General features: G+C 36.8%; 1 protein-coding gene across 1 annotated transcript in view; it reads left to right on the top strand.

The window, feature by feature from the left end:
- Positions 1-12141, top strand: part of CEP126 (centrosomal protein 126) — a gene marked incomplete at both ends in the record, with an annotated part of 77052 nt that overhangs the window by 12423 nt on the left and 52488 nt on the right. The window contains 2 exons of the mRNA XM_080700573.1: positions 6881-7026; positions 8805-8916. Coding sequence (XP_080556699.1) covers positions 6881-7026; positions 8805-8916 — 258 coding nt within the window. The remainder of the gene's footprint in view (positions 1-6880; positions 7027-8804; positions 8917-12141) is intronic.

The following is a 12141-nucleotide window of genomic DNA, read 5'->3' as shown; positions in this document are numbered from 1 at the left end:
CTAGCACCCTGATAGTGTCCCCTTATCCAAAATACAAGTCAACCCCATAAACACTGGCATGCATAGTGCCTTTAGGAAGAAATTAAACTTGGAACACTTGTACCCTTCTTCCAAAAATTAAGATTTAAAGCAATCAGTGATATTGGATTGTATTAGAAACTTCCTAGAACCTCAAACTGAGGTACACATGGATGCAAGTAATGTTTTAGTTATGTGACAAGTGCTCTACTTACAGCTTCTGTTTTTCTCTATGACAAAGGTATGAGAATGAGATGGAGGGTGACAGATACAAAAGATATGAGGAGTCACTGTTGCTCCTCATTATCACTATAGCCATTGCTCTGTATTCTCAAAAATATTCAGTTCCTTTGAAACATATGCCATCAAAATATACTGCTCACCACCACTACCTCTTCTTGCTACAGTCAGCTATAGATTCCTTGTTGTTTCTTTAAAGGTTCAACATCCAGCTCTTTTTGTCTCCTAATTCTATTCAAGTGATCATTCTTTATAGTTTGTTGGGGGTGATGATACTGGTCATTGAACCAAGAGGGGCTCTACCACTAAGCTATACCCCCAGCCCTTTTTTGTATGTATGTGTGGTACTGGGGATTGTATCCAGGGCCTTTTACCTTTGAACTACAGCCCCAGACACATTTTATTTTTTATCTTAAAAAAGGATATTGCTGGATCATATGGTAAGTTCATTCCCATTCTTCTGAGGATCCTTCATACTGTTTTCCAAAGTGATGCTACTGCCTCTAGTACCCTGAGTTCATCAATTCTAAAATGCCACCAGGTTCTCAAATTCATTTATCTTTTCAACTGTTTTTCTGTTAATCCCATCTCTCATATCCTCACTTCTGCTCAAACTGAGCTTTCTACTCCATGGTTATTTCCATCCTCTCATATCTACACCTCTCATAGCAGTAAACCTTGCAGTAAATCTCTACCTCTCATGGCAACCATTATTTTAATTTTTATCATCAGAATGATAACTGATTTTTATATTTTCAGTTCTAGCTTTTTTCACTTAATGTTGAAATTCATCAGTGTTATTACATATATCAGTAGCTTATTCTTTTTATTGCTGAGTTGTATTCCATTTTAAAATGGCATAATTTGAGTTGGGCTTAATGGTGCACACTTATAATCCCAGTGCTTGGGAGGCTGAGACAGAAGGATCACAAGTTCCTGGAGGAGGATCACAGCCTCAGCTACTTAGTGATGCCCTCCACACCTTAATGAGACCATTTCAAAATAAGCAATAAAATAAGGCTGGGGATATAGTTCAGAGGAAGAATGCTCCTGGTTTAAACCCCAGTACCACACAAAAGAAATCAAAATTTATCCATTCTGTTGATGGCCACAATTGGAATTTAGTAGTAAAGCTATAGGCTAAAAGATAATTCAAGCTTAAATGGTAAATCCATGAGTGGAAACTAGGCATATGTTTTATTTTTCCAAAGTAAATGATTAAAAGTGGAATTGCTGAGTCTTAGTGTATCTATAAGTTTAACCATATAACAAGGTGTCAAGTGGTTTTGTAAAAGGGATGATCATTTTACATACTCACTAGCCATGTATGTGAATCCTCCTGGTTTCATAACTTTTTTCCCAGTCTTTCTAATTTTAGTCATATACTAGTTCTTAAATAGCTTTAATTTTTCACTTTTCTAACTGAACATTTTTTTTTTTTGGCTGTACTAGGGATGGAACCTAGGGGCATTCTACCTACACACCCAGCCCTATTTTTTATTCTTTATTTTGAAACAAGGTCTCACTGAGTTGCAAAGGACCTTACTAAGTAGCTGAGGCTGGCCGCGAACTACATGCAATCCTCCTGTCTCAGCCTTCCGAATGCTGGGATTACAAGTGTGCACCACCACGCTCAGATTTTCTTTAAGTCTTTTAAAATATTGCCCTCCAAATCCAGGCATGGTGGTGGTGGTGCATGCTTGTAACCCCAGCATTTGGGAAGTTGAGACCGGAGGTTCGTGGTTTGTGGGACAGCCTCAACTACTTATCAAGGCCATTTGCAACTCAGTAAGATGCTGTTTCAACAATGAAAAGACTTTTAAAAAATAGGGCTGAGGGTGTAGCTCGGAGGTACAGTGTCCCTGGGTTCCATCCTCAGTACTGCAAAACATATATATATATCCATACATACATACATATATATGTATATACATACACATATGTATATATGTATATACACACATATATATGTATATATATTTATATCCCTCCATAGCAAATGGTACTGATTTAGTTTTCAACAAATAGTGTTGGTGCATAAGTTGAAAAATAAATGCCTTTATCTAAAATGGTTTTTTAAGCCAAGCGTGGTGGCACACACTTGTAATCCCAGCGTTCGGGAGGCTGAGACTGGAGGATCGCGGTTCATGGACAGCGTCAGCTACTTAGTAAAGCCGTCCGCAACTTAGTAAGATCCTGTTTCAAAATTAAAAATTAAAAATAGGGAAAGAGGTGTAGCTCGGAGGTCGAATGCCCCTGGGTTCATCACCAGTACCACTCCAAAGAAAAGAGAAACAGAAAAATTAGCCAGTATATGTAAGGGCATACTTGGTGTTCCGTGTTCTTTTCCATTGATCTGTTTACCAGTACTGACTTGGTCTTTGTGGCATCATAGCAGAAATTCCCAATAATGTTACTGCTGACATTTTGGATGATTCTTTGTGATAAGCAGGAAGGCTGCCATGTAGGAATTTCTGAATCAATTGTAGGATGTTTAGCAGTGTCCCTACCCTTTACCCATTAGTAGCACATTCCAACCATGACAACTAAAAATGTCTCTAGACATTTCTCCAGTTAAGAACCACTTTTTTAAATAGTGTATCCTCAGATTTTGTCATAATTCAAAATTGTTTTGTCTATTCTATGAATTTTGGCTTTCTCACATAAATAAGCTACCTGGTTTTGAGTGGAATTATGGTGAATCTATAAAAAATTTAGACATAATTAACATCTTAATAATAGTGAGCTTTACAACCCATGAAATACAGAAACAGTGTATTTCTCTTTTTTCCCCATGGTGGGGGGGGTGGGTGGGTATTATATCCATGCCAGCTATATTAAGGGAAAGACCAGCAAAGTATTTCCCCAGAAACCAAATCTATAAAGGCTACTAAAATATCACTAAAATAAATCCATAGTACATACCTGTTGACTAAAATTCCTCTCATATACATAGAGAAATGTATATTATTCTCATAACCAGTGAAGTAGACAGTGCTTTAGAGGAAAATACAATACTTTACTACAAAAAAAATCCCTGAAATAGACATCTTTTTTTACAATGTAGTAAGTATAAGTTGTTTCATATAATTATATACTAAACAATCAGCCATTAGACACAAAGGTGATAGTTGGCTAGCTTGGACAGTTTCAATCCACTGATAATCTAAAACTGAATAATGCAGCCAGGTGGCAGGTTAAAGGCCAGTGTACAGTAACTTTGTGAGATCCTATCTCAAAATGAAAAAGGCTAGTTGGGTGTGGTGGCACATGCTTGTAATCCCCGCACTTGGGAGGCTGAGACAGGAGGATCTCACAGGTTCGAAGCCAGCCTCAGCTACTTAGTGAGGCTTTCAGCAACTTGGTGAGACCCTGTATCCAAATAAAATATAAAATAGGTCTAGGAGTATAGCCCGGAGGTAGAAAGCTCCTGGGTTCCACCCTCCAGGGAGGAAAAAAAAAGGCTGGGAGTGTAGCATGGTGGTAGAACAGCCCTGGGTTCAAAAAATGTACTGAATAACATGTAACATAGTACTGTTTACTAAGGAGACCTAATATTTTTGTGTGTGTGTGGTACTGGGGTTCCTGGAAGTCCTTCTACCTCCAGGCTACACTCCCAGACCTATTTTATATTTTCTTTATTTGGAATCAGGGTCTCTTAAGCCAGCGAGGCTGGCTCCAAACCAGCGCAATCCTCTGTCTCTGCCTCCCAAGCAAGGGGATTATAAGCGTGCGCCACCACGCCCAGCATTGAGGAGACCTAATTTTAATATGAATATACTAATTTGTAATATGCCTCCCAATTTTTCTTGGTCAAAAAAGTGTATAAAATAAATTCTTTTTTATCTCTACTAAATAGATATAAGCTTTTTTAAATATTAGTTTAAAACTACTATTTTGTCATTTGCTGCTGAGTAACCTTCTAAAATGTAGTGGCTTAAAACAATTTATTAAAATTTTCTGTGTTGAGTTGTTCAGCTGGATGATTCTCACTTAAAAATCTCATGCCGCTACACTTTTATTTCATCCTCAGTTCTACTGCATGCTAAGCAAGTATTCTACACTTCCCAACTTTTTTTTCTTTGACACAGGGTGGTGGCAAGTTGCCACAGCCTCTTAAGTAGCTGGGATCACAAGCACAATACACTGCAAATTTTTATTTTTCTGGGAAGGAAAAAAAAGTCATTGGGGTTTTAGGTAGGGATTAGATAGAATATGGAGATAATCTGGTTGGTTGGTTGGTTGGTTGGTTGGTTGGTTGGTTGGTAGGTACTGTCAATTACGGCCTCATACATGCTATGCAAATGCTATACCACTGAGCTACAACCCTAGCCCTTTTAAATTTTATTTTGAGACAAAGTCTCACAAAATTTTATAGGCTGACCTTAAACATGCCTTCTATATCCATGAGTCCTCCTGCCTCAACCTCCTAAGTGGCTGGCATTACAGGCATGCACCTTCGTGTCCTCCTATGTAAATAGTTTGGATATTCTTGACATCTTTTTGTGTGTGTGTGGTACTAGGGGTGGAACCCAGGGGCTTTCTACCTCCGGGCTATACGCCCAGTCCTATTTTATATTTTATTAGGAAACAGGGTCTCACTAAGTTCCTGAGAGTCTTACTAAGTAGATGAGGCTGGCTTCGAACCTGTGTGATCCTCCTGTCTCAACCTCCAAAGTGCGGGGATTAAAAGCATGAGCCACCACGCCCGGCTGACATCTTAACATTATATCTTCCAATCCATGAATCCCTTTATTTGTATTTCTTTCAAATTTTCAGCAATGTTTTGTGGCTTTTGACATACAAGTTTTTTGCTTCCTTGGTTAAGTTTATCACTACAGTGTGTTTTGTTTTTTTGATATTCCAAATGGAATTGTTTTCATAATTTCTTTTCTAGATTATTCATTTTAATGTATAGAAATGCAACTAATTTTATGTATTAATTTTATGTGCAACTTTGCTAAATTCATTAGTACTGGGTTTGTGTGAAAGCTTCTAGGGTTTTGTGTGTTGAGTCATGTCATCTATAGACATTCCTTTCCACTTTTTATGTCTTTCATTTCTTTTTCTTGCCTAATTGTTGTGGCTAGGACTTCTAGTGCTTCTGCTTCTAGCAGAGAAGCAGTTCTTGGTCTTGACATGGGGAAATTCTTAGAAGATAATTATTTTGGGAGGTAAACTCTTCTTCCCTACCTATGGCACTAAACCACTACCTCCCACCTATCACAAGGACTGTATCACTTCAAAGTCTATAGCCCTATCACCATGAAGTATAGTTCCCCAAGTCTGGTCATTTAGAATAATGATCCAGACAGGGGAGCTCCTTAGAAAGATGGTTAACAATAACCTAAGGCACTAAAAATCCTAAAAGACTTCTTACCTCCCATCCTCAAACTTATGCATAAGAAGATCCCTTTGGAGTCTACTTTATAAGTGAGTAGTGGTTTTTCCTTTTTATCTCTCTTATTGTCTAGCAAATAATTTTCTGGAGGTGCTGTGCATTGAACCTAGAAGTGTTCTACCTCCAAACTATGTCCTTACACCTGTTTTTTATTTTTTATTTTGAAACAGAGTCTTGCAGTTGCTAAGGCTGGCTGTGAACCTACAGTTCTTTGGTTTCAGCCTCCCAAGTACTGGGATTATAAACATGTACCAAAATGCCAGCTCTAGCAAAAAAAAAAAAAAAAAATTGAATAATACACACACACACACACACACGAATATTTTCCAAGGACAATAATTTTTTGAAACAGAATAGTTTAAACTAGATAACATAAACTCAAGTGAGTGGGGGTCAATCAGAAATAAAGAAATATGATAAAGAAAAATAGGGATGATAGGACAGATGTTTGTAGGTATGTCGGATAAAGGGTTTAGAGTTGTTAAATATTCCAAATCTACAAGAAAAACTGGAAATTGACATTTTTATGTAAATTGACTGAATTTTTAGTACAGTTCAGACTTAACAGCCAATTTTAAAGTTTTGGCCTAAAAGAAAAAGAGAAATATACAGTATTTCTTTGACTGCCTCATAACTTGTAAGGCTGGTTCTTTCAGCAGTGAATTAGTTCTTCACACGACAAAATAGCATAGTGCAAGCTGGGCATGGTGGTGCACACTTGTAATCCCAGCACTTAGGAGGCTGAGACAGGAGGATTGTACAGGTTCAAAGCCAGCCTCAGCTACTTAGTGAGGCTCTCAGCAACTTAGGGAGACCCTGTTTCCAAATACAATATAAAATAGGTCTTGGAGTGTAGCCCAAAGGTAGAAGGCCCCTGAGTTCTACCCCCAATACCACACACACACCAAAAAAATAGCATAGTGCTTAGGAAAGGATCTTTCCCTAGTAGGCAGGCCTTGGGAGGTGCAAACGGTGTGCAGGCTTGGAAGAAATTAGAAGGGGCCTCATTACAGAGCTTCTTTTAGTTGCAAAAGATCTGGATGAGGTTCTGAAATTACTGTTTACAGATATATTTAAATTTTTAGTCAATGGCCTATTTTGCTTTTAAGTAAAATTTGAACTATGAAAACACTGTTGTATAATAAATGACATTATTTTGAAACTATTTCCTGTGTTGAGTTTTAACGTATTACTTTTATTTACTCCATGTCTTAAATACAGAGCTTTTGAAGAAAAACGAAAAGAACAAGAAGAAAGAGAACACCAAATTAGAGAACAAATACTTCAACAAAGAAAGCAGAAATTTGAAGAAGTTACTGAAAAATTCCAGCGTGCCCATATTCCTCTTTCACAACGCAGGAGAGCAGGTACTTTAATTTCTAAAACAAAATTAGAATATTAAAATTCTAGTCATATTCGACCTGAGTAAACAATAAAATGATAAATGACAAAATAGAATGGAAACTAAACATAAAAGGCCAGTACATTGGACTGTAACCAAATGAAAGATAATAATTTGATTTAAGTTTAATTTGGAGAATATATTGTTGGCTCTATTAATAAATTCTCTGTTAGCTCACAAGCTTGAGTCCACTCCACACTGGCTTACAATGTTTTCTTTTTTAATTTAGTAAGGAACTCAACAAAAAGAAAACTTAGCATTTAAGTTCAGGAAATTGCTGTGACATTCATTCTGGCATTTTATTAATTGGTTGGGTCAACTTCTTATTTAAAAAGAGGTTATAGCTGGGCAGGCGTGGTGGCACACACTTAATCCCAGAATTTGGGAGACCGAGACAAGGAGAACTGTGGTTTGAGGACAGCCTCAGCTACTTAGGCCCTTCGCAACTCAGTGAGGCCCTGTTTCAAAATAAAGAATAAAAAATAGGATTGGGGTTGTAGTTCAGAGGCAGAATGCCCCTGGGTTCCATCCCCAGTACCACAATAAAAAAAAAAAAGATGTTATACTAAATGAGAACAATCTCAGAAATTCAAGGACTGAATGTTTTCTTTCATATGTGGAAGCTAGAGAGAAAATAGGGAACAAAAAAGGCTTTAGATAGTTGAGGAAAGTGACCTGATGAACTGATAAAAGAAATTATTCCAATTAAACTCTGTCCATATATGAAGGTATCACTGCCAATCTCACTTTACATATGGGGAGGGCTGGGTAGTAGCAGGTTGGGACCTGAAGAGAAACACACCAAGACCTGTGTGCAAGTTTATTTGTATGCCTTTGAGCCTCAGTAAGATATGATTACAGTGCACCAATTAAAAGTATTTAAAAAAGAGAGTGGCAGAACATAAAGTCTAAAGAATATTAAAATCCAACAATCTAAGACTTATAACCAATAAGTTAAATATGACTACGAGCCGGGAGTTGTGGTGCACACGTGTAATCCCAGTACTTGGGAGGCTGAGACAGGAGGATCCAGGTTCACAGCCACCCTCAGCTACTTAGTGAGGCCCTCTGCAACTTAGGCCCTGTTTCAAAATAAAGAATAAAAAATAGAGCTGGGGGATGTAGCTTGGAGGTAGAATGTCCCAAGGTTCAATCCTTGGCACCATAAATAAATAAATAAATAAATAAATAAATAAATAAATAAATATGATTATGGTTGGTTCTTTGGTATCACATCTATATTTTTGTATCTTACATAGTAAGATGGGATTAAAAATGTCAGAGCATCATAAAGAAAAAAGGTAGGCCATTATATTTTTATTCAGCTATTGTATGTATGCTGAGTTGTACTTAGCCATTGACTAAGCTGATACAGAGAATTCTGGCTGTACTCTACTATTAAAAATTTCACAGCCTGCTAGACATAGGGGCACAGGCCTATAGTCCTAGTACTTGGGAGACTGAGAGAAGAGTGTTGCAGGTTTGAGGTCAGCCTCAGCAAGTTACTGAGACCCTCTTACAAAATTTCAAAAAGAGAGGTTGGGGGTATAGCTCAAAGTCAGAATGTCACTATATTCAATTCCTAGTACCACAATAATAAGTAAGTGATTAAATAAAATGTATTTCCTTTTTATAAGTGTTTTAAAGTAACCTTTTATTATTGACCACTCATACCATATATAAAGAGGCCACTATAAATAGAGTGATTCATTACTATTTGATATTTCTTTATTATTCCTTTAGTTTTTCAAAAACCAGTTCCTCCATTAGAAGAGGCTCTCAAACAAATTCAGGAATCCAACTCAAAATCAGAAGTAAACCTCCCCTTTTCTCACAGACCAACAATAAACTGGAGGTAAGTAACATTGTGTATTAGTTAGCATATAATAATTATATAACTTTATAGTTACTGAATTTTATAGGCCTTCTTATCAGTTTATCCTCAACTCTGTTTAAGAGTTCTGAAAATAAAATTGTGTTTTTTTCACAGATTAAATTGAGTTAACAGAATGTAAATTACTAGAAAAGTTGTCAGAATTCTAATTTTCTTAAAGTCTACGGTATTACAAATATTGTCTATGTTGAATAATTTTCTGTGGAAACTAAAATTCAAATTATTTTAATATATTGATATTGATTGATATTGAATCTTGACTGAGAAGATAAAATTGTTTTGAATTATAGTGATACAAATTTAGGTAGAAAGAATAACATTATGCTAGAAAAGGGTTTTTCCTCACTGAAAATCTTTCCTGGATGTCCTGAAAAAACTACAACATCTCTCAGTTGTACATAAGTGAGTCATCTAAAAGCAAAGGATGGGCTAACCAACCACTGGGTATCTTCTGATATCCTGTATTTTCCATTTATTCCAAATATTTATTGATGTAACTATATGCCTACAACTAGATCAAGCATTGTAAAGGGATGAGGTGATGTATGCTATTAGAAAATAAAATCCCAAGTGTATAATCTAAGGGAGAAGTGAAATAATGCTTGAAGAAGTATAGAATACTATCAGATGAGTAATAATAATATTTAACATTTGCTCATATGAATATATCAGTAATTCAGACAACAAATTATGTTAATATTTTACCTGTGCATAATAATATTCCACTTTTATAAAACCTCTGGTCAGTAAGTCACTTGATTAGAGCTAGGAACAAATAAATTCATCCTCCTGTTTGTTCTTCATTAGAGTCAGGAAAGACAGAAAAATAGAGAGCTCTTCAGCAAAACTTCAGTAAAATAGGGATTAATCATGGAGCAGGTGGGGGGATAGCATTACAGACAGAGCACTGAGCACGTGTAGATGTCAAGAGTAACAGAAGCCGTGATGTAGTACAGGAGTGAGAGCATGGTTAAGAATCATAGGATGCAGACTACTAATAGCTAGGCTACATATGAGATTGGAAAAGCTAAATGTATCTGTATGTTAAGGAATATAAGCTTTATCCTGAGAGTTTGAGAGAATTTTAAGCAGATGAAAATTATCCAGTTTTTTTCTATTTTATTTTTTAATTAATTACATTTTAATGGTACCCCCCTTTTCCCTTTTCCCCTCCCAACAATGAGTGTCCAGGTTAACCATGTTATATTTATATTTTTATACAAATTCTGATGTCGTTCCTTCATTAATCAAACAGAGGAGAAACCTCATCAAAGCTAAAATCCAGTTTTTTAAACATACCATTCTAATCCATTGTGGAAGGTTGTAGGTAATGGATTGAAAGAAGCTATTTCAATAAATGTAGAACTTAAATGATCTAGAGCTCAAGAGAAAGATCTAGGCTAAAGCTGTTTGAAGCCACAACAATGGATCTGGTCAACCATGGAGAATATGTGCTGTGATAAGTAAACATTCAAGGCCATGGATAAAGACGAGAATTGTGCAGTAGGAAAAAGCGTGGGTTAGAGAAAAAGGACTAGGAGAGGGTTTTCCTTGAAAACCAAGGAAGAGTCAAGTTTCATGGGGAGGAATTGTTTATAGAGTTCAGATGATTTCTAAAGAACTAGTGAATACATAGTACAATAAGTTGGGTCAGCCAGGATCTGAACAAGAAACAGGAGAAACATTCTAAAGAGATGACTGAGAGGTTTATAAAGGAACTAGGACGTTAGCAAAGGACGGTGAAGCTCCTCCAGAACAGCCCACAAAGTCACGATTACCAACACAGACCTGAGTGCATAGTTGTAGAGGAAGGCTGATAGATGAAACCTGTTGGCCTAGGTAGAGGAACATAGCCACTACTAAACCATGCCCAGCAGGGAGAAAACCAGAGGAGTAATTATCAAAAGCCTTCTGTCACCCTCTTATGTCCTGCTGGTTCTTTCCATGTGCCAGTCAGCCATAAATCTAAGAGCAAGTTATCATTCAGCATCTGTGAAGCACAGAGTCAAGAGGAAAATGACTGTGGATGAGCAAAAAGAATATCCAGATAGAAGTAATGTCTACTATATTTGTCTACTAGTGGTTGTCTCGAGTTCATTTAATTCATCAAACTTCCATAAATACAATGGGCCCCGTTTGGCTTCTAGAAGGACAGATAACACCATATGATTAAAAAAGAAAGGCCACAATGTTCAATAAAAATCCTTAAGGCAGGCCACAAAGCAGTCAAGCTAGTCTTTGGTGTATTATGACCCTACCTCCCACTAGTGACAACTCTACTGCAAGAAAACAAGATCAGAATAAGTGAACCAAATCTCAGGGAAGACTGAGAAAAGTAACCCAACACTGAGGTGGTCTATAGAGAAGGAGGAATGATTTCATTATCCCTCTGCTCACACACAGATAGGGAGAGATCACATAAAGATTACAAAGAAAATATGAGCAACATAAGAAAGGAAGAGGGTCACATAACTCTCAAAAATTCTACTATTGAAAGGACAGACCAGGAAAGAGGAGCTGAAGAAGAGCCTGAGAAGGAACAACCTAGAAAAACATGATGATATGGAAACCAAGGAAAATAAAGACATTGCAGATAATAGTCATGTCTAACTTTATAATTAGTAGGTTAATTAGTTAAATGCAAACAAAGCAATGAGTGAAGTAGCAAAAGTGGAACCAAAGAGCAGTGTGTTAAGTAGCAGATGGAGGCTGAGGCAGTGAGGAAATCACTCTGTAGAAAGATGTGTCTGAAAAAAAAGGTGACAGATACCCAGGTGCAGCAGGGCATACCTAGAATCCCAGTACTTAGGAGACTGAGACAGAAGGATCCCAGGTTCAGGGTCAGCAAGTTTATTTCAAAATTTAAAATAAGACTGGGGGTATAACTCAGAGGTAGAACACCCCCCCAGGTGTAATGTCTAGTAACGCGCACACACACACACACACACACACACACGTGATGATATAATTAGAGGGGGGTTAGGGTTCAGGGAAATTTACACTGATTTTTAAAAATTCTAAACCATTTAGTATAGAAGTAGTATGCATTTTTATGCAGGGATTCTTCACTTTCAATTTTTTTTCTATGTATCAGTTGTTATTTGTGTTTATCAGATGTTTTCATTTTCAAAAAATTCTTTTTTGTGTAGAAAATGAAAGCATAGAAATTTTTTTGTTTAAAGTGAA

The sequence above is a fragment of the Muscardinus avellanarius genome, assembly GCF_963383645.1.
Source record: "Muscardinus avellanarius genome assembly, chromosome: 1".
In the NCBI taxonomy this organism is placed as follows: domain Eukaryota; kingdom Metazoa; phylum Chordata; class Mammalia; order Rodentia; family Gliridae; genus Muscardinus; species Muscardinus avellanarius.
This window is presented reverse-complemented; position numbering and strand designations above follow the sequence as displayed.